This window comes from Lissotriton helveticus, chromosome 12 (genome assembly GCF_964261635.1).
Source record: "Lissotriton helveticus chromosome 12, aLisHel1.1, whole genome shotgun sequence".
NCBI classification, from domain to species: Eukaryota; Metazoa; Chordata; class Amphibia; order Caudata; family Salamandridae; genus Lissotriton; species Lissotriton helveticus.
Window position 1 is genome coordinate 19,630,164 of NC_136073.1, and position 24,395 is coordinate 19,654,558.

A 24,395-nucleotide genomic window follows, 5' to 3' on the forward strand; every position below is an offset into this window, starting at 1 on the left:
TCTTTATGTTTTTACGCCCTCCTGCCAGATTTAATCAATAATTGAAATAGAGCGTATAATTGTTCTAGTGTCCTCCTTAAAATCATGTAAAAAACAGTCTGTTTGCTTGACAGTAATAGGTAGTTGGAACCTAGTTGCTGCTCTCTGCATCAAATTATGAAATCCTCCAATCTCTTCAGGAGGAGAATCAGAAGGTAAATGCGGAGGCAGAGATGATGTCTGAATTATGTGATCATCCCATGGATCCGGAGCATTTGTATGATTAGGTAATTCGCCTTCCTCAACTTATTCATCCGCAGAGGAAGTGTCCTGGTGTCCAGTGTCAGGTGGACCCTGTGCAGGAGCCGGTGTACTAGGTAAAGTAAGTTCTTGTACGGGAGCAAGAACCTCTACTTGAGGAAGTGGCTTCTCTGTCGGAATTTGTTGAGGAGGAAATCTTTGACGATAATCTGCCAACACAGCCTGCAGATCTTGAATAAGTTCTGGGGGAAGATGAGCCATTTCCCTCTGGCAAAATTTTTGTCTGTGATGGAACTAGTAGGCATGACGTGGAGCCATATATTGCTCGTGATAATAATGTTCCTCCTGGTAATTATCATCATCATCCTCAATGTCTTGACATTTGATATTGAGCTCAGATGGACTATGAGCTACTCTGTATGGACTCTCATCATCCTCATAATCCTCATCTTCTATGAAACCCTCTAAAAGATGGGATGGCAGTAGAGAAGAGACTTTACTATAGTCCTAAAAAGGCTGTTGAAAAGGCCTCTGAAGTGTCTTTAATTGAGAAACTCTCATCGACTGGGACATCAATGGTGCAGAAAAAGTATGGTAGGAATGTCCATCATCGATGGTCCTGTCATCGACGGTGGTACGATAACAGGCGCCCTCATCTCATCGATGACATAGTCTGCGGGCTCGTCGTCGGTGGTGCCGTCGTCAATGGCTCTGCCTTTGGCAGTATCTTCGGCAACGGTATCTTCGTCTATGGCTTCTTCGTCGACAATGGTCATCGATGGACTTCGACGGTGATCTCGTCGTAATAGTGATCCTCGTCAATGAGATAGGAGAAAAAATAGCCGTTGTTGTGACAGTTGCCGTCGACGATGGCGTCGACGATGTAACACATATCATCGACGATGCAAGAACAGTCGTCATCGAAACAGATTTTTTGAAATTTTTTCTACTTACAGAGTCAGTAGAAGAAGATCTTGGACGCTCTGTGAGTGGTGTAGAGGGCGGAGACGACTTTGGCTCAGAGGAATGTTTAGAAATCCTCTCTTTATGAATAGGTTTATCCTGAGAAGTTTTAAGATGTTTCCTTCCTTCACCTGAGGAGCTTTCTGGAGATCTGGCCTCTTAGTAGATGTGGAAGCTCGGTCCTCTTCCTCTGCCGAAGGGGGAGGTTCCTTAGAAGACTTGAGCCATAAAAATAATCTTGCCTCTCTGTCCCTTAGAGTCTTGCTGGGAAAGGTACGGCAGATTTTACAGTCTTTAGCCTCATGTTTGGGGTAGAGGCAATAAAGACAATCGTTATGAAGATCATCTACATGGACCCTCTTCTTCCCACAGGTCCTGCAGGAGCTGAAAAGGCCCTTTTTGTCCGACATACTTGCTTGAAGAGCTGAAGAACAGAAAACTGAGAAGCACTCAGGGAGACTCTCTTCCACACGATGTGCGGTGAAAATCTGAGGAGAACTGCTCTAGAGGATGCTGGTAGCTGATTGGTTGGAGCTGACTTTTGATCCTTTTCCTCTAAGGACGTAGATAGGCTACTTAGATATAGCCTTTGGCCTCTTTTGGCCTATTTTTTACCTATGGCACCACTTTTGTCTTTTACCGTGGGACTCCCATCTTAGCGACGGGAAATGATTCAGGCACGTGAATTTATGAAAGATACCCCAATACTGGATAAGCACCAAACTGCGTGACACGGCAGGCATGGGAACACATGGAGAGAAATATTGCCTTTCAGCTCTATTTTTACTATATAATGAGGGCCTTCGGTGGTCATATCACTGAAAATACAAGATTTGAAAAAAACATTATTGTCAATGGGTGATTGCGGAAGACAATTTCTATGGACTGGAATTTAAGGAATGCTAAAGTGATTCTGGTATTTTGCTGGCCTCTGCTGGTTGTTTCTATCAAGAAAGTTAAATAGAGGCAGTTGCCAGAAAAATTAAAAAAGAGAATGTCCCTCAGCAGAAAGCAATTCTGGTATTTTACTGACCTCTACTGGTCATTTTCTATCAAGACAGTTAAATAGAGGCAGTTGAACAGAAAAAAAGTCCCTAAGCGGAAGCAGACAAGTCCAAGGACTGATCTCCAGAGCCTACATTATATACCAGAGGTCTCGAATGCTCGACCTAAAAACAGAAGGACTATGGAGTGTTGAGTGAGGCAACAGAGGAGTGGGTGTGTTAGATTGTGGACGGGGCAGATGAGGAGTGTTTGGGTGCAAAAGAGCAACAGAGGCGTTTGCTGTGCTTAATTTGTAACAAAAAAATAAGTGCCAGGGCTCTTGTCAGGAGGACATTGCAGATGCACCACCCAGTGCCCCTGCCAGCGTTGCCAATGATAGTTACAACACCACTACTAACCATCACACTTCTACAGGTGTGAGGATTCGGACTATTTCAGGCCCCCAAAGTTATAAGAATGGGTTAGGCGCCAGGTACTAGTGATTTTTTTATGTATATTGCTTTAATAATTAAATGTTGTTATGGTAATCTCTAAATTAGGGAGAGTGCCATCTTGTGGCTGACTGTCACAAGTGCTGGTGTTGACAATTAAGTGCTGGTGCTGATCTCCGGAAACCACCTGCTCAAATTAAGCAGTAGTGCTTGAGGCTTGGCAGCTGAGGCCCAAAAAACATAATAAACTCAGCTAAAACTATGGAGGAGCTTCTGGGGAGGATGGGGTGCAACAAGGAGGCTGCAGGGGGGAGAGTATTTGGTGGAGGGAAGAAGCACACAAGACAAAGCTAGAAAACACCTGCACTCTCATGTAGAGATTGATGAAAAAGAAAAAAAGTGGAGCACTCAAGTTGAGCAATCAATTCAAGGATACAAGACATCCAATCAAAAGGATGGTGAAGAGACTATTTGCCGGGGCGGGAAAAACAGAAGAAAGGGAGTGGCAAAAATAAGACCGACAAGTAAAGCCAGCAAATAAATAGCAAGCAAAGAGCATTGAGAACTGAAGCAACCAATAACAAGCAACGGGTTGGGTCAAAGTCCACTGTAAGTTTTTGGTATAGCCCACGATAGGTTTAGGCAAGACCTAAAAGGTGTGCGAATTTAACTACAAAAATGTGTGAGCTGTGCCCACCTGCTGTTCCAGTCTTGTTATAGAATGTATTCTTCTAAGAGGCTTTGAATCTTTCATTCCTCCAAGGGAGGGGCAAAGTGTGTTGTCGACTAACCTGAGCTGTCAGAAACAGGAACACTTGCTGTCTGGAGGTCATTTGCCGGAATTCCCGAGCTCATTAATTCTTACAGACTAGAAAGCCTGCTCTGATGCTCTACCAATTGCCACTAAAGGACGCGCTGGCCCCACGGTATCACTATATCTCACAAAATGAAGAGTTGAATTGACTGGGCGTTCGTGTGAATGCTCCAGAAGTGTAAGGCACAGCTTGCACCTCCCCCCGCCCCTCCTCCACCACCTATATTGCTTCCTGATTGGTCTTGCAAGTAAACTTCAGAACCATCTTCCTTTTTCCACCCTTAGACACTGGGGGGCAGATTTACGAGCCCCTTGCGCCACTTTTGCGCCACTTTTAACATGGGAAAAGTGACGCAAAAGTGACGCAAGGGGCTCGTAAATCTGCCCCTGGATATATATATATATATATTTTTTTTTTTGCAGTTCCATATAGCGCAAACTCGACCCCAAGGTGTTGGAGCGTTTTACATGAGCACCGGTTACATTACACATTCATTTTATTAAAATGTTGTTTTAGGCATGGAGAGATTACGTGATTTGCCCAGAATCATTGCATGTTGAGCCGACACAGAAAGTCAACAGTTCTGGTGCTTATGCCACATCCTATTCCAAATTGATTTGACCGAGGGCTCAGATGCCTGTCCTTGCTCTGGGTTAGTTGGCAGCTTAAATCAGCAACCACAGGTGTAGTTTCCACTGGTGCAGCAGGTATAGAGGCACTGCGACCCAGAGTCCTGACCGGCCCACTGAACGCTGATTATTGCATCGTTTCATTCCAGGGGGTCTGGTTACTTCCTTGCACGGGAGCCCATGACACACTGACTGAGCATACGCCAGCAGCCAACAGACGGTGGCTTTGGGCACCGCGTACATCAGATGACGGTTTGTTCCACCTGAAACCCTTGGGAAGGATAGGCGGAGACGGAGCAGTTCTAGAATAGTTCACTTATTATTTGACCTACTGCCGCAACAGATCCAAATGGACTCCTTTCTCACAAATTATCTCAGGGACTTAACTCAGGAGGACCCTGGCCTCTGTTACAGCCCCTGCTCCCTCTAACTTGCATGTTGAACAACTTGGAGTTTTACCAACAAACTCTGGAATCCTGGTCCACCAATGTGTATGATACACAGGGGTATCTTACGAACACTACTCTAAAGAGGTCTCGCATCTCAGTCCAAATCCGTTATGTGTTCAAGAGTAGATGAAAGCCGGCCATTGACAACTTCATTCCAACAAAAAAACACGAGTTGCTTTGTTTCTAGTCTTCCGAGTCAGCACTTCTAGTTCTTGCCCTAGACTATGGAGTGGCTGACTGTACGCTGACCATTATTGACTAGTACACCAAACCCTTGGGCGTCATTATTGGCAAAAGCCAATCTTGGAACACAAATCAACACAAAGTCCTGAAATGCATCCTTTCAGCTGTGACGTCTTGGGTGGATTCAGCCATTTGTTCCCCAGCCAGATCTGAAGGGTCTTGTCCAATTGCTGGAGCGGTCGAGATCTGTCCATGGCAACTCTCTCCGGACAGACTTTCCAAAGCACATCTCACTCTTTTGAAACCAGCGACACACGCTGAATGCAGCCTCTTGTCTGGTCCCCAAAGACATGACCACATTTCACCCACACTTCTGACTCTCCATTGGCTCCCTATTGTAACGAGAGCTGGCTAGACATGTCTCTCCCCGACTTCTAGCCCCTCACACGCCCTACAATTGCCGCCTCCTGACATGCACCTCCCGTACCCCAACCTGGATTATCGATGTTGCCCAACAGTCTCCTGTCTTGGGTTTACATCCTTTGCTGCTATCTTTTCCAGAGACACCCGGGTTTTCTGGATGTATGTTGTTACAACGCATGCTTTTACTACGCATGCCTTTACAACGCAGGTTTTACAACGCAAGTTGTTACAACGACTTGCATCGGGGGCGCTGGATAGTGAATATTTTAATTTACTATTCCAACTCCAGTCCCCGTGGATAGTAGGGAAGGTTTTGGATAGTAAATTAAACTATTACCTATCCTACAGCGCCCTCCAGTGCAAGTCGTTGTAATGACTTGCGTTGTAAATCCTGCATTGTAAAGGTACTGCGTGGTAAAAGTTGAGTCGTAAAGGATGTTTCCCGGGTTTTCTTGCTGCCTAATGGACTGTGCCTTTCTTTCTATTTACAGTACATTTTACAGCTTTTGCCTTTATTATCTTCCTCTGGGGTTTTGCCTGTTGCTCTTTCTGGTCATTGCTGTGGTCTGTTCACTCTTTCATGTGTTTCATTGTTTGCTATATCTTCCTTGGTTTCTTGTACTTCATGTATTCTATTGTCACTTACTGCTACCATAGCAAAGCTTATGTGAATTATTATATTTCCGTGTTACCTTGGACTTTCTTTGTACAGCACACTCAAGCGTTCGAGCAATGCCAGCACTATGTAAAACTCCATAAAAATTAAATAAACAACGGAAGTAGGATGGATGTGCCCCACCACAAAGTTTGCTAAGTGCTTTGCAGACCTTTGTTCATGCATGGGACTAAGACCACAGAAGTCTAATTCACACAGGCATGTAGGACTTTGTAACACAGTACCACAGCAACGTTACTTTACGTATTCCAAAATGCCTCTACCCCGTGGTGTGCTTTTTCAGAATGCGAATGCAGCGCTGTCCAAGCAGGCACGAGGGCTTTCTGGCCCTTAGTATGTCGGGCAGTGTTTAGGGGTGCGGTCCACATTGAATGTAAAGCCAGCATGCCCCCCCTGAGAGGGGCCAGGCCTGTTCTGCCCCCACTGAAAGGACTTGATTTCTAATGCCAGAGACCGGTCCTCAGAAGCTTGTTTCCGGTCCAGGGAAGGCATGGCTTGGCAGTTCGGGCTGGACTGTTCCCATGAGGCACAGGGTCAGACTGATTTGCATATAGCCATGTCTGAACTGGGGTGGCAGAGTGAGCTAAAGAACGGTGATGGATTAAACCCAGATCAGTTGACTGGGGGGGAGTGTTTGATTAGTTCAGATGCTCCGTCCATCACCACCCCCTTTTGTACCCCTTGATTTCTAACCAGGCACTGCTCTCATGCTGAAATAAAGCGCCTCTGCTTAAAATGCTCGCAGCACCTGTCTCTTCCAGTTCAAGGCCATGTCTGTAACGCCAGGGAAAGCCAGACGAAAGAACACACAATAATTGCCTCCTCCTCCACCTCCAGGCATGACGCCCTCTCTTTGCCCAGATATCCTCCGCCTATCAGGAGCTTTCAATGCCACTCTCTCCTGTCTTGGGTTGACATTCCCAGAGGTCACTGGGGTTTCTTGCTGACTAATGGGACGTGTCCTGTTTTTTTCTGCCTTACACCTGTTGTCACATCCCATTTCTAGTAGTGAGCCTGGGACTGTGCACCCGAGGCAGCATTCCACGGGCACAATGTAGTAATACATAGTCTCCCATTCGTTGACACAATGTGGGTGTAGATGTGTTACTCCTTTTGGTTGGTCAGGCCCAGGGGGCAGGGTCCAGAGGATGCCAGCTCAGCCACCATCAAGTAGCCATTAATCAGACCTCAGAATTCAGGAAGCTGCTGTACCCCCTGTGGCACAGCTGGCTTAGAATTGGAAAAAGTGTTCTTCTTGAAGTGGCTCGACTTGTGATTGGTGAATTCAGGCACCACCCAGCACACGCGAGGTAAACAGATATTTTAATCGGTGTGTGTATATAACTTTATTCGATATACAATATCATAAAAGTATAAAAACAATTTTAAAAGGGGAAAGGGAAGAAAACTACCCCTCATTGATATATTCACACAATGTATATATATATAAAAAAATATATAGCATAGTACATCCTCAGTATCTAATATATACATATAAATACAATTAATCATATAAAAATTAGACGTAAATTTAAAAGCAATTTATCATAAAAGACAGAGTGCACATCATTAGAGTGTGGCAATCTACAGTTCCACAGCCTGGACTTGGGTCATCCTAGAAAGCTTCGTCCTAGTCAGCCAGGCACAGCCCAGATATTTAGCCATCACACTAGGGATCGAGGTCTCAGATGATAAGACGCGCAGCGCCTCCCTATGGTCTCTGCAACCCAAGTTGGAACAAAGGGGTTTCAACCATTTTCTCCTCGCCTGACCATACACTGGGCAGGCGAAGAGGAAATGAGCGACCGATATTTGAATCACATTTTAAGCACATGAATCAATGCTCTGTTTTGTGTTTATAGTCCATTAAAAGAATGACCATACTGTATGGCGAAGTGAGAGTGAAAAGCAACTTCTCTGTCTTTTTGTTCTTTTGCTGCAGGTAAAAAACGCTGCCGCCAATGTACTCAGGGAAACATGGCTCATCTACAAACACACCAAGCTGGTCAAGAAGACCGACCACTCGAAAGTGCGCAAACACCAGCGCAAGTTCCTACAAGCCATCCATCAGTAAGTGCTACCACTCAGTATAGACAGTGCCTACTGTCTGCTTCAACCCCTCATTCCTGCCAACCCCACTCCTGCAAGCTGCATTGTCCCCGGCCCCTCACCTGAGAAATGACTCCTGAGTGGGGCGGACATCCACTCTCCCCCTACAGGGAAAGTCTCCTGGAAGTGGGCACAATGTGCCAGTCCCTGCAGAGTCCTAGAGCGCCCCAAGTCAGGTGTGAGTAGCTCACCTTGTCCTGTTAATAGCTTTTTCATCCTTTACTTTCAATTCAGGGGGGCAATCTTGGCTTTAACACATGGCAGCAATAGTGATTGTGTGCGGTTGATGGTGCTGGTGGGCGCAGCCTGCACTAGTAAAAGCCGGACTCTGGTACAGCACTAGTAACCCACAACCCTCCCACGTTTTAGCTTCTCAGAAGCACTAGTTTCCCTTTAATTCTGGGTAGCACCGAAAATCTTCTGCTACATCACAGTTGCCATTGTTTCTAAAGGCTTTAAAAGTATCGGAGCAGAGATCACACCTCCTGAATTCCCTTTGTTTCCTCCCTACCAGCATGCTACCCCTTTTGTTCCCCCACCTTCCCCCACTAATATCTCTCCCCATGAGTATGTAGGAACATTCCTTGTCCATGGTGAAGGAACACGACCTGAGCTATTTCTAGTCATGCAAAACCTATGTAATATTCTGGGGTGTTTCTGAACATCCCACAATAGACACCATGAGTACAGCTTGGCACTTGCTCCGTCATTGACCCTCTTGGCATTTAAGGCATCCACTCATATTTTGGTTCAACGCGATGTTGCCAGCGAACATCTGATCAGAATTCACCATTTTAAATATCAGCGAAATATGTGTTGGTATGCTGACCGTCAGCACTAGGATGTTCACCTTCTCCATTTAAAAATGACCTCTGTGGAGAGTAAAGTCGCGAAACTTCAAGAGGTTAGAGTATAGAATGACCACTCTTCCTCCTCATTAGATTTTGCTACAGTATTACCCTGATCCTACAGCCAGGACTGGAAAATTCAGATTTATCATTTGCACAAAAGAAGAAGAATAGAGCCTCCTCTGGCTGATAGGTTATTTTGTGGTGTTTTGTGACACCGATTTGAAATCATCATTGACGGCCAACAGTCTGAAGCATCTTGAAAGTCTCAATATTGTGAGATATTAGCCACAGCAGAAAACAAAATTTAAAAAGTTGGAAAAAACCAGAATTCTAAATTGTTACCCCTTTATTTTTGGGCAAATTATTAATCAGACTTCCTAGAATCCTAAAAGTATGAGCTTCCATTGTATTCCCTGTACCATTTGAAAAAAAATGTGTCTAAAAAAAAGATATTGGTAAGAATATCCAACTCTTCCTATTAGGCATGACACATTATTTTGTTTTCCCTAAAGAATACAGCAAATTAATTACTTACAAAGCAGGAACACAGCACTTAAACAATGCTAAGAGATATGTGTTTCAGTGTTGTGTTCTGAAAGCTACCCTTTTATACTCTATTAAATCTTTTGGACAAACAGGGAACATCTCTCAAGTTTCCTGTTCCTCTTCATGTTTATCCCTTGACGTACTATTCCTTCTTCAAATAGATATCAAATTATAGTTAGGATGAAACTTTGCTTCATAGATATAAAGGAAAGCCGGGACTCCTGATAATGGCCAAGAAGAGAGTATTCATTGAAGGAATAGAGAGACATTGGTCACCATAAAAAAATCTAACAATTATATTCTACTGAAGAAAAATAGAAGACTAAGATATAGAAATATTTGCATTTATCATGTATTATAGATGTGACAAATTTTCTTAGAATAGGTTAGAGTTCACCTTAGGTTAGATTTAAGATTACATATCAAAGGTTAGATTTAAACTCGTGATGAGATATGACCGAGGCCCATAATGTCTAATGCCAGAGGTCTCTAATGTTTGTGAAGGTTTTCAACCAAGCCATGCTTTCTAATGCCTGTAATTGTCAGTACAGATTGTTGAAATAATATTGGCTAAAATGTATTACACGGACCATTTATAAAGTCAATTAGCAACATTATACTCACAATATGCTTTAGATCTCTCAATCCCTACAATATTAGAGACAACGTTAAGTATAATCTCAAAATGAAATACAATACGGTTCGTACTAGTCGAGGCTAGAGCAAGCATTGCGATAGAGACTCTAGAATTCTGTGAGATCGTTGAAAGTCATTAGAGGCACCTTGGCAAATTGTTGAAGATCCCCGATGGTGTTCTATCTGCACAAGTGCCAACTCTAGGATGACAATGTGGCTCCCTGATAGATTCACATTTCTTTTATGTCCCTGGTTTTCATTAAACAAACTGCTGCTTTCTGGGAATTGTAGATTAAAAAAATTATTTCAAGTGAGACAATTCAACAAAAGCTTAAAAAACATTGATTCATAACGGGACGGTCCAAGACTGGAGTGTGACGCCCCAGTGACATTGAAAAATATGGTGCCCCTAACCCATCTGCAAGGATGCTGTCTTGCTATGTAACTTTTCTTGCTTGGAAAAGATTCCTTTCCTATGACATTGATTACTCCAAAAAGATTCCTTTCCTATGACATTGATTACTCCAAAAAGATTCCTTTCCTATGACATTGATTACTCCAAAAAGATTCCTTTCCTATGACATTGATTACTCCAAAAAGATTCCTTTCCTATGGCACAGATTACTCCCTTAGCCTCTCATCCTTGATGCGGCCCACACATTTTCTCCGTAAACCTGTAGCCGTACAGGCCCTAGCCGTCTTCTGGTGCAATTAGGAGGTTTGAGAAGCTGGAAATGTGTTCCTTCAGAAAGTCTGCGGTCTTTACTAACTCTTCACCAGCTCTGTCAACTTTACAAAGATTAGAGAGTTTAAATTGTGAGTAAATCTTGCAATCGAGATATAGCAGGGGAAAAAAGCAGAAACACACTGTGTGGAAGAAATCAGACACACAAAAAACAAGTTGCAACAAAATTATTTTGCAAAAGACCTTTCTTTCTGCAAAAACCTAACCTACGGACAAAGCTTTGGAAAGTGAAAATTTGCAAAACTTTGCAACCTTCTCAAAGTGAATTTTTTATAAAACGCTGACGGTGGGATTCGCGTTCGGCCACCATGGATCTGATACTTTTACAAACAGACTTATGTTGTTGACTCTGCCTCTTCTCTAAGTTACTCCCTTTGAGGGAAGATACATTTGACTGGTGACCTTCGAAGAGTAATATCAGTCTAAATCGCTATTAATTCATTTTGTGACACTGTTTATATCTTTCCTGATTTAATGTGTAGTCTTCCTAACTGGTCCTCCTCACATTGCAAACAGGGTCTTACTGGGAATTTCGTGCCACGGCATTCCTTCGTTTCCTATTTGCTGCTGCTAGAGACGCACCATCTTTTATCCAAACAGAGACAACATGGCATCTATGAAGCGTACCGAAGCCTGTGATTCAGTAAAAGGGGAGCCTTGTGCTATGGCCGTGCTCTTTGAATTGCTGACACTGGGGTCGAGTGAGTAGTACCCCACTGACCACCTTACACAGATTGAGGTTTTTCAACTAGATTTCAAAGGCCTTGGAGCTCGAGCTTTGCAAACTCTGGATCCCTGCTCCTAAATGTGCACACGCCCTCCTTTCTCGGTGCATTGCGCAAACCTCGGTGACGTCAGCACTTTATAGCTCATGTTATAGAAGAGCACTCGCCCACACACGTTGACTCCTTTATAGCTCGTAATAGCAGAGCACGCGTCCGTACACTCCGACTCCTTCATAGCTCATGTTATAGCAGAGCACTCACCCGCACTCTCCGACTCCTTTATAGCTCATGTTATAGCAAAGCACTTGTCGCACACTCCGGCTCCTTTATAGCTCATGTTATAGCAGAGCACTCACCAGCACACTCTGATTCCTTCATAGCTCATGTTATAGCAGAGCCCTCACCCGCATACTCCGACTCCTTCATAGCTCATGTTATAGCAGAGCACTCGCTCGCACACTCCGACTCATTTATAATTCATGTTATAGCAGAGCACTCGTCTGCACACTCCGACTCCTTCATAGCTCATGTTATAGCAAAGCACTTGTCGCACACTCCGGCTCCTTTATAGCTCATGTTATAGCAGAGCACTCACCAGCACACTCTGATTCCTTCATAGCTCATGTTATAGCAGAGCCCTCACCCGCATACTCCGACTCCTTCATAGCTCATGTTATAGCAGAGCACTCGCTCGCACACTCCGACTCATTTATAATTCATGTTATAGCAGAGCACTCGTCTGCACACTCCGACTCCTTCATAGCTCATGTTATAGCAGAGCACTCGTTGCACACTCCGACTCCTTCATAGCTCATGTTATAGCAGAGCACTCGTTGCACACTCCGACTCCTTCATAGCTCATGTTATAGCAGAGCACTCGTTGCACACTCTGACTCCTTCATAGCTCATGTTATAGTAGAGCCCTCACCCGCACACTCCGACTCCTTCATAGCTCATGTTATAGCAGAGCACTCGTTGCACACTCCGACTCCTTCATAGCTCGTTATAGCAGAGCACTCGTCCGCACACTCTGACTCCTTCATAGCTCATGTTATAGCAGAGCACTTGTCGCACACTCCGACTCCTTCATAGCTCGTTATAGCAGAGCACTTGTCGCACACTCCGACTCCTTCATAGCTCGTTATAGCAGAGCACTTGTCCGCACACTCCGACTCCTTCATAGCTCATGTTATAGCAGAGCACTTGTCGCACACTCCGACTCCTTCATAGCTCGTTATAGCAGAGCACTCGTCCGCACACTCCGACTCCTTCATAGCTCATGTTATAGCAGAGCACTCGTCCGCACACTCCGACTCCTTCATAGCTCATGCTATAGCAGAGCACTCGTCCGCACACTCCGACTCTTCATAGCTCATGTTATAGCAGAGCACTTGTCGCACACTCCGACTCCTTTATAGCTCATGTTATAGCAGAGCCCTCACCCGCACACTCCGACTCCTTTATAGCTCATGTTATAGCAGAGCACTCGTCCACACACTCCGACTCCTTCATAGCTCATGTTATAGCAGAGCACTCGCCTGCACACTCCGAATCCTTTATAGCTCATGTTATAGCAGAGCACTCGCCCGCACTCTCCGACTCCTTTATAGCTCATGTTATAGCAGAGCACTCGCCCGCACTCTCCGACTCCTTTATAGCTCATGTTATAGCAGAGCACTCACCAGCACACTCTGATTCCTTCATAGCTCATGTTATAGCAGAGCACTCGTCCGCACACTCCGACTCCTTTATAGCTCATGTTATAGCAGAGCACTCGCCCGCACTCTCCGACTCCTTTATAGCTCAAGTTATAGCACAGCACTCACCAGCACACTCTGATTCCTTCATAGCTCATGTTATAGCAGAGCACTCGTCCGCACACTCCGACTCCTTTATAGCTCATGTTATAGCAGAGCACTCGCCCGCACTCTCCGACTCCTTTATAGCTCAAGTTATAGCACAGCACTCACCAGCACACTCTGATTCCTTCATAGCTCATGTTATAGCAGAGCACTCGTTGCACACTCCGACTCCTTCATAGCTCATGTTATAGCAGAGCACTCGTTGCACACTCTGACTCCTTCATAGCTCATGTTATAGTAGAGCCCTCACCCGCACACTCCGACTCCTTCATAGCTCATGTTATAGCAGAGCACTCGTTGCACACTCCGACTCCTTCATAGCTCGTTATAGCAGAGCACTCGTCCGCACACTCTGACTCCTTCATAGCTCATGTTATAGCAGAGCACTTGTCGCACACTCCGACTCCTTCATAGCTCGTTATAGCAGAGCACTTGTCGCACACTCCAACTCCTTCATAGCTCGTTATAGCAGAGCACTTGTCCGCACACTCCGACTCCTTCATAGCTCATGTTATAGCAGAGCACTTGTCGCACACTCCGACTCCTTCATAGCTCGTTATAGCAGAGCACTCGTCCGCACACTCCGACTCCTTCATAGCTCATGTTATAGCAGAGCACTCGTCCGCACACTCCGACTCCTTCATAGCTCGTTATAGCAGAGCACTTGTCGCACACTCCGACTCCTTCATAGCTCGTTATAGCAGAGCACTTGTCCGCACACTCCGACTCCTTCATAGCTCATGTTATAGCAGAGCACTTGTCGCACACTCCGACTCCTTCATAGCTCGTTATAGCAGAGCACTCGTCCGCACACTCCGACTCCTTCATAGCTCATGTTATAGCAGAGCACTCGTCCGCACACTCCGACTCCTTCATAGCTCATGCTATAGCAGAGCACTCGTCCGCACACTCCGACTCTTCATAGCTCATGTTATAGCAGAGCACTTGTCGCACACTCCGACTCCTTTATAGCTCATGTTATAGCAGAGCCCTCACCCGCACACTCCGACTCCTTTATAGCTCATGTTATAGCAGAGCACTCGTCCACACACTCCGACTCCTTCATAGCTCATGTTATAGCAGAGCACTCGCCTGCACACTCCGAATCCTTTATAGCTCATGTTATAGCAGAGCACTCGCCCGCACTCTCCGACTCCTTTATAGCTCATGTTATAGCAGAGCACTCGCCCGCACTCTCCGACTCCTTTATAGCTCAAGTTATAGCACAGCACTCACCAGCACACTCTGATTCCTTCATAGCTCATGGTATAGCAGAGCACTCGTCCGCACACTCCGACTCCTTTATAGCTCATGTTATAGCAGAGCACTCGTCCGCACACTCCGACTCCTTTAGAGCTCATGTTATAGCAGGGCACTCGCCCGCACACTCCGACTCCTTTATAGCTCGTGTTATAGCAGAGCACTCATCGCACACTCCGACTCATTTATAGCTCATGTTATAGCAGAGCACTCGTCCGCACACTCCGACTCCTTCATAGCTCATGTTATAGCAGAGCCCTCACCCGCACACTCCGACTCCTTTATAGCTCGTTATAGCAGAGCACTCGCCCACACACTCAGACTGTTGCTTTGCTGCTCATTGACACATGCAACGCACTTCCTGATTGTTGCTCTTTATTTATTTCTTTTTTTAAGAAACCATGCTTTGCCTTCCTTTCTTTTAACGCCTTAACGGCAGCCGCGATTTTGCGGAAGTGCGGCACTTCTGCAAAACGGGCGGGCCCGCGTCGGCCATTGGCCGACGGCTGCACTGGGGAGGTAGTGCTGCCGTCGGCCAATGGCCGACGGCAGCACGGAACGGGTTAAACACAAATGCCAGGCTTTACCCTGGCATGTTTACAGCACCAATCTCTGCATATACCTGGCAGGTATGAACCAAAATAGAAAGAGAGAATGTTAGACTGCGGAGTCCACTGTAGTCTCTACAGGTCACACTACCGTTCGCTGTAGCAGGGGTTTAGGACACAAAGTCCTTTGTTACATCAATAATATTAGACTTACAAACAATGTAGGCAAAGGGCTAGAAAGATTGTAGATCCTCCTCAGCCAATCATAACTCACCACCTGCTATCCTGCCTCATACCCTTCCCACGATCTAACTTTACTAAACAATACTAACAGTTGGACTTGATGTTGTGCGATTGTGAGCATGAGCTTCAGCTACTGTCATATAGTGCTGCGTTGCTGCATTGGTTGTGTGGTAACCAGGAAGAGTAATACGCTAGTCATTTCTAGATGTACATGGTGACTGACAGTCAGCAAGGGGGCGTGTCCCCGATTACCTTTCCAGAAGACTTTGATTGATGGCACAGTGTGTATGTTGGCTGCGGAGCGGAGCTGTCACAGACTCTGATGCTTTAGGGATTTGTAAACTGAAGCGCGTCTTCCAACTTTCATCCTAAGGCTTCTCCCTTTTGAAATGGTTTGTAGACCTATCATTCAGGACTAGACCCACCCATTACTTTTGGCACCTTCCTTAGTTGATAGGAGCATGTACTGCTGTCCCTCCCATGAGAAGGGTGTGGAGGCCATGTTGAGGAGTGTGGACACCATACTGAAGGACGTGGACGCCGTATTGAATGGTGTGGACGCCATAATGAAGGGTGCGGATGCCCCATTGAAGCAGTGTGGATGCCATATTGAGTAGGCTTGAACAATATGACTTTACATTTGCTAGAAAGTACAAAAACCTGCTGCTTAGATTTCATGATTTCAATCAGAAAGGGTGGCAGAAAAATATTCAGAACAATACATTTATTTAAGAAATGGAGCAGATGTTAAAAACTGCAGTATTGTTTTCATAAGTTCGAAGCAGCAGTTGATGTTTTCCTCCACTGACAATCGCTCGTTTTAACATTATCTATGTGATTAAACATTTCTTGACCACAAAGTACATAGAAAGCACATCGCGAGAATTCTGCCGCAGTCCTGGGGAGCGCATGTGCCGCTCTGCGAGCCATGCTGCATTGGAGTATTTACTTGAAGCCCTGCCCACTCTCCACCCATATTTGTCATTGGCTTGTGTTATTGTCCTTCATAAATGCTGGCTTCTGATTCGTTATAGGCTTTTTAGCCCCTCCTTGTTTTCATTTGTAACCTCCCATGAGGACTTGCCCTTTTACTTTGGTTGTTACACGGTATATCTTCTTTAGTCTGTAAGCACTATTTTCTTTAATGAGTGTCTCTTACTGCAGGTAGTAGGGTCTCTCATGCGCAGTTGTGACCACCGGCTTGTTTATTTAACTTGTAGCAAACGGGGAGCTCTTCAGGGGCCACGCGAGACAGAAGGGGGCAACTAAGCGATGCCTTCAAGCATTTGCAATGCAATAGGTCTCTCATCTGGGAGAGTTTAAGCTACTGGCATTGTAAATGAGCCATTCATTTATGTTTTAAAAACCAAAACATAAATAAAAGGCTTTGTCGTTTGCAATGCCAAAAGCTCAAACTCATGGAAATGCGAGACCTATTGCATTGCAGATGCTTGTTAAAATATGACAAATGGAAACTGAGTCCCATCAAAGCCCCTTCCTCTGTAAAAATGGGAGTACAGGGCTGAGGAGAGGGCTCCGCTCAGGCCCCAGGAAGAAGCAGGTCACCAAGTGGCGGCGTAGTCAACGCACTCGCCACCTGCCTCCTTTTGTAGCCATCCACATTGCCATGCGGTGTCCTTTGTAATCTTCACCTCTCAAATGTTAGTCCAAAGCACCCGCTTGTGCCCTGTACCCCTCAAAAGATCACAAACTGGCGCTGCTGAGACCAGTTATTTCAGATTAAATATGCCTTATTTAACTCCCACCCACCGTTGTGAGCTCGGCGCGTTTGGGCAAATTAAAATAACTGCCAAATAATTATCTTCTAATTCCAATTTTCTCTAGTCTATGGTGTGACCCCAACACACTGCCAACAACAGAAGAGCAGCAATAAAGGTGCACTACAAATCCAGGTGAAAAAAATGATATTTCCTTATAACCCAAAGAATTAATACAAAATAATAGTGAAAGGGACTCTGACAAAGATAAGAACCTTCATCTCCCAACAAAGTTGGTGATTGGTTCCATCATCGGGTTCTGTTAGGTCAGCGAAGGCATAGTGAATGTGCCCAAAGAAAAAAGTGTCAGTGAAGTTAAAAGAAAGCCAACAATTCCCTATACCAGTTTTAATAGAGGGGTGGTGGACCAACAATAAAAGCAAAGTGCTACCGGACCAAATGGCTGAGCAATTTTGAGCCAAAATGTCCTTATTTCGTGGTCATGGTCAACATGTTTCTGCTATTGTGAGCTAAGTCCGCTCAGCATTCATCAGGACCAATTTTTTGTCCCTCAGAGGACCCCGCACGCTAAGGCGTGTCCAAACCGCGCGGACTTTTGTTACTTAAATACAAACTCACGGACTTCCCGTGTCGACTCTCCTTGTTTTGCCACGGGTCTTTTGATTCTCTAAATGTGTGGAAAGCGCCACATGGGCTCGCGGTAGGGGAAAACCTTCACGCCCGATACTATTGAATCTGGCGACTCTCCTCCGTCTACCTAGACGTGTCTCAACCGCGGCCCGAATGAATCAAACACAACACAAACTGGCCATTATCACCCTTGACAAAGCCAAGGAGTATGGCTGCGCTTGACTCTCTAGCTCGATGTGGCATCTCAGAAGACGCGTCAGGAGTGATGGTGACTATGCCTTCTCGGTAGGCTGCGCCCTCGTCCTCCCCTGAGTGAGTCCAAACAGGCTGCTAGTTAAGAAAGCAGCACTAGGCCTTTACAACTGATTAACATGGCCTCAAGTTCGACATGCAAAAACATGGATACAAAATGGGAATTAAAGCCTTGAACCTGCGTTATAAACGAGTCATGTGCAAGAACAACCTCTGTTGGAACAGTGTCGCAAATCCAGGGAACTGGAAGATAAAAAGCTAAGCCACACTGCGGGCCCATGTTGCTGTGATGAGTTACTGTGTAACCATTGTCCTCTGGATGAACTGCAATCTCCCCAGTGTCTCTGATGCGTTCGGTGTAACTATTCTGCCATCGGCATCGGCCCTGCAGTGAGTTACATTGTATCCATTGTCCACCAGAAGGCTGTTTTGTGCGTGTTGTCCTGTGATGTGTACAGTAGACTGGTATGTTCCAGGTGTCAAATGAAGTGTTACAGTCTAGTCACTGACATACTGAATTCTGCCAGTGTCCTACTATGTGTTAGTGTACTCACAGACATACTGCAGTGTGCTCAGTGCCACACGATATGATATAGTGTACACCCAGACATACTGCAGTGTACCCAGTGCCCCACGATATGATATAGTGTACACAACCCCACGATATATAGTGTACACACAGACATACTGCAGTGTGCCAGTGCCCCACGATCTATAGTGTACACACAGACATACTGCAGTGTGCCAGTGCCCCACGATATGATATAGTGTACACAAAGACATATTGCAGTGTGCCAGTGCCCCACGATATATAGTGTACACACAGACATACTGCAGTGTGCCAGAGCCACACAATATGCTACAGTGTACTCAGAGAAATACTGCATTGTGCCAGTGCCCCACAATATGATATAGTGTACACAAAGACATACTGCAGTGTTCCAGTGCCACACGATATGATAAAGTGTACACCCAGACATACTGCAGTGTGCCCATTGTCACACTATATGCTACAGTGTACTCGCAGACATACTGCAGTGTGTCCATTGTCACACTATATGCTACAGTGTACTCGCAGACATACTGCAGTGTACCCAGTGCCACACTATACACTGCAGTGTACTCACAGACATACTGCAGTGTGCCAGTGCCCCACGATATGATATAGTGTACACAAAGACATACTGCAGTGTGCCAGTGCCCCACGATATGATATAGTGTACACAAAGACATACTGCAGTGTGCCAGTGCCCCACGATATATAGTGTACACACAGACATACTGCAGTGTGCCAGTGCCCCACGATATGATATAGTGTACACAAAGACATACTGCAGTGTGCCAGTGCCCCACGATATGATATAGTGTACACAAAGACATACTGCAGTGTGCCAGTGCCCCACGATATATAGTGTACACACAGACATACTGCAGTGTGCCAGTGCCCCACGATCTATAGTGTACACACAGACATACTGCAGTGTGCCAGTGCCCCACGATATGATATAGTGTACACAAAGACATATTGCAGTGTGCCAGTGCCCCACGATATATAGTGTACACACAGACATACTGCAGTGTGCCAGAGCCACACAATATGCTACAGTGTACTCAGAGAAATACTGCATTGTGCCAGTGCCCCACAATATGATATAGTGTACACAAAGACATACTGCAGTGTTCCAGTGCCACACGATATGATAAAGTGTACACCCAGACATACTGCAGTGTGCCCATTGTCACACTATATGCTACAGTGTACTCGACATACTGCAGTGTGTCCATTGTCACACTATATGCTACAGTGTACTCACAGACATACTGCAGTGTACCCAGTGCCACACTATACACTGCAGTGTACTCACAGACATACTGCAATGTGCCCAGTGCCACACTATACGCTGCAGTGTACACACAGACATACTGCAGTGTGCTCAGTGCCACACTATACGCTGCAGTGTACTCACAGACATGCTGCAGTTTGCAAATTGTCACGCTATATGCTACAGTGTACTCACAGACATACTGCAGTGTGCCCATTGTTACTCTATACACTACAGTGTACTCACAGACATACTGCCGTGTGCCCAGTGCCACACTATACACTGCAGTGTACTCACAGACATACTGCAGTGTGCCCAGTGCCACACTATACGCTGCAGTGTACTCACAGACATACTGCAGTGTGCCCAGTGCCACACTAATACGCTGCAGTGTACTCACAGACATACTGCAGTGTCCCCAGTGCCACACTATACGCTGCAGTGTACTCACAGACATACTGCAGTGTGCCCAGTGCCACACTTTACGCTACAGTGTACTCAGACATACTGCAGTGTGCCCAGTGCCACACTATACGCTGCAGTGTACTCACAGACATACTGCAGTGTGCCCAGTGCCACACTATACACTGCAGTGTACACACAGACATACTGCAGTGTGCCCAGTGCCACACTATACGCTGCAGTGTACTCACAGACATACTGCAGTGTGCCCAGTGCCACACTATACGCTGCAGTGTACTCACAGACATACTGCAGTGTGTCCATTGTCACACTATACGCTACAGTGTACACACAGACATACTGCAGTGTGTCCATTGTCACACTTTACGCTACAGTGTACACACGGACATACTGCGATGTGTCCATTGTCACACTTTACGCTGCAGTGTGCTCACAGACATACTGCAGTGTATACTTCCAGTGCCACACTATACGCTACAGTGTATTCAGACATACTGCAGTGTGTCCATAGTCACACTTTACGCTACAGTGTACACACAGACATACTGCAGTGTGCCCAGTGCCACACTATACGCTGCAGTGTACTCACAGACATACTGCAGTGTCCATTGTCACACTATACGCTACAGTGTACTCACAGACATACTGCAGTGTGTCCATTTTCACACTGTACGCTACAGTGTACTCACAGACATACTGCAGTGTGTCCATTGTCACACTATACGCTACAGTGTGCTCAGACATACTGCAGTGTGTCAATTGTCACACTATACGCTACAGTGTACCCACATACATACTGCAGTGTGTCCATTGTCACACTATACGCTACAGTGTACTCGCAGACATACTGCAGTGTGTCCATTGTCACACTATACGCTACAGTGTACTCACAGACATACTGCAGTGTGTCCATTGTCACACTATACGCTACAGTGTACTCACAGACATACTGCAGTGTGTCCATTGTCACACTATACGCTACAGTGTACTCACAGACATACTGCAGTGTGTCCATTGTCACACTATACGCTATAGTGTACTCACAGACATACTGCAGTGTGTCCATTGTCACACTATACGCTACAGTGTACTCACAGACATACTGCAGTGTGTCCATTGTCACACTATACGCTACAGTGTACTCACAGACATACTGCAGTGTGTCCATTGTCACACTATACGCTACAGTGTACTCACAGACATACTGCAGTGTGTCCATTGTCACACTATACGCTACAGTGTACTCACAGACATACTGCAGTGTGCCCAGTGCCTCACTATAGGCTGCAGTGTACTCACAGACATACTGCAGTGTGTCCATTGTCACACTATACGCTACAGTGTACTCACAGACATACTGCAGTGTGTCAATTGTCACACTATACGCTACAGTGTACTCACAGACATACTGCAGTGTGTCCATTGTCACACTATACGCTACAGTGTACTCACAGACATACTGCAGTGTGTCCATTATCACACGATACGCTACAGTGTACTCACAGACATACTGCAGTGTGCCCATTGACACACTATACGCTACAGTGTACTCACTGACATACTGCAGTGTGCCCATTGACACACTATACGCTACAGTGTACTCACTGACATACTGCAGTGTGCCCATTGACACACTATACGCTACAGTGTACTCACAGACATACTGCAGTGTGTCCATTGTCACACTATACGCTACAGTGTACTCACAGACATACTGCAGTGTGTCCATTGTCACTCTATACGCTAGTGTGCTCACAGACATACTGCAGTGTGTCCATTGTCACACTGTACGCTACAGTGTACTCACAGACATACTGCAGTGTGTCCATTGACACGCTATACGCTACAGTGTACTCACAGACATACTGCAGTGTACCAGAGCCACACTATACGCTACAGTGTACTCACAGACATACTGCATTGTGCCCTTTCATTTCCACAGCCCGGTACAGGCCGAGCATTGGTCTACGGTGCACTATGCCCCGGCTACTGTATGCTCGAATGCTACAGTTCTAGGCTGTGCAATGGCTTACACATAGCCACTCTTACAGAAAACACTACTTCCATAATGTAACACAACATGGCCACTGCCCTGTGATGTGCTACAATGTCTTCCATCCCCCGTGCTGTAGACACTGCCCCTGTCTTCCATCCCCCGTGCTGTGGTGGACACTGCCCCTGTCTTCCATCCCCCGTGCTGTGGTGGACACTGCCCCTGTCTTCCATCCCCCGTGCTGTGGTGGACACTGCCCCTGTCTTCCATCCCCCGTGCTGTGGACACTGCCCCTGTCTTCCATCCCCCGTGCTGTGGTGGACACTGCCCCTGTCTTCCATCCCCGTGCTGTAGACACTGCCCCTGCCTTTCATCCCCCGTGCTGTAGACACTGCCCCTGCCTTTCATCCCCCGTGCTGTGGTGGACACTGCCCCTGTCTTCCATCCCCCGTGCTGTAGACACTGCCCTTGTCTTCCATTCCCCGTGCTATGGTGGACACTGCCCCTGTCTTCCATCCCCCGTGCTGCGGACACTGCCCCTGTCTTCCATCCCCCGTGCTGCAGACACTGCCCCTGTCTTCCATCCCCCGTGCTGTGGTGAACACTGCCCCTGTCTTCCATCCCCCGTGCTGTGGTGGACACTGCCCCTGTCTTCCATCCCCCGTGCTGTGGTGGACACTGCCCCTGTCTTCCATCCCCCGTGCTGTGGACACTGCCCCTGTCTTCCATCCCCCGTGCTGTGGTGGACACTGCCCCTGTCTTCCATCCCCGTGCTGTAGACACTGCCCCTGCCTTTCATCCCCCGTGCTGTAGACACTGCCCCTGCCTTTCATCCCCCATGCTGCGGTGGACACTGCCCCTGTCTTCCATCCCCCGTGCTGTAGACACTGCCCCTGTCTTCCATTCCCCGTGCTATGGTGGACACTGCCCCTGTCTTCCATCCCCCGTGCTGCGGACACTGCCCCTGTCTTCCATCCCCCGTGCTGCAGACACTGCCCCTGTCTTCCATCCCCCGTGCTGTGGTGAACACTGCCCCTGTCTTCCATCCCCTGTGCTGTGGACACTGCCCCTGTCTTCCATCCCCCGTGCTGTGGTGGACACTGCCCCTGTCTTCCATCCCCGTGCTGTGGTGGACACTGCCCCTGCCTTTCATCCCCCGTGCTGTGGTGGACACTGCCCCTGTCTTCCATCCCCCGTGCTGTGGTGGACACTGCCCTGTCCATCCCCTGTGCTGTGGTGGACACTGCCCCTGTCTTCCATCCCCCGTGCTGTGGACACTGCCCCTGTCTTCCATCTCCCCGTGCTGCGGACACTGCCCCAGTCTTCCATCCCCCGTGCTGCGGACACTGCCCCTGTCTTCCATCTCCCCGTGCTGCGGACACTGCCCCTGTCTTCCATCCCCCGTGCTGTGGACACTGCCCCTGTCTTCCATCCCCCGTGCTGTAGACACTGCCCCTGTCTTCCATCCCCCGTGCTGTGGTGGACACTGCCCCTGCCTTCCATCCCCCGTGCTGCGGACACTGCCCCTGTCTTCCATCCCCCGTGCTGCGGACACTGCCCCTGTCTTCCATCCCCCGTGCTGCGGACACTGCCCCTGTCTTCCATCCCCCGTGCTGTGGTGAACACTGCCCCTGTCTTCCATCCCCCGTGCTGTGGACACTGCCCCTGTCTTCCATCCCCCGTGCTGTGGTGGACACTGCCCCTGTCTTCCATCCCCCGTGCTGTGGTGGACACTGCCCCTGCCTTTCATCCCCCGTGCTGTGGTGGACACTGCCCCTGTCTTCCATCCCCCGTGCTGCAGACACTGCCCCTGTCTTCCATCCCCCGTGCTGCGGACACTGCCCCTGTCTTCCATCCCCCGTGCTGCGGACACTGCCCCTGTCTTCCATCCCCCGTGCTGTGGTGGACACTGCCCCTGTCTTCCATCCCCCGTGCTGTGGTGGACACTGCCCCTGTCCATCCCCCGTGCTGTGGACACTGCCCCTGTCTTCCATCCCCCGTGCTGCGGACACTGCCCCTGTCTTCCATCCCTCGTGCTGTGGACACTGCCCCAGTCTTCCATCCCCCGTGCTGCGGACACTGCCCCTGTCTTCCATCCCCCGTGCTGTGGACACTGCCCCTGTCTTCCATCCCCCGTGCTGTGGTGGACACTGCCCCTGTCTTCCATCCCCCGTGCTGCGGACACTGCCAATGTCT

General features: G+C 47.3%; 1 protein-coding gene across 1 annotated transcript in view; it reads left to right on the plus strand.

The window, feature by feature from the left end:
* Positions 1–24,395, plus strand: part of KCNN1 (potassium calcium-activated channel subfamily N member 1) — a 391,559-nt gene that overhangs the window by 306,844 nt on the left and 60,320 nt on the right. Inside the window, exon 7 of the mRNA XM_078669137.1 lies at positions 7,757–7,884. Within this exon, the coding sequence (XP_078525263.1) occupies positions 7,757–7,884 (128 nt within the window). The remainder of the gene's footprint in view (positions 1–7,756; positions 7,885–24,395) is intronic.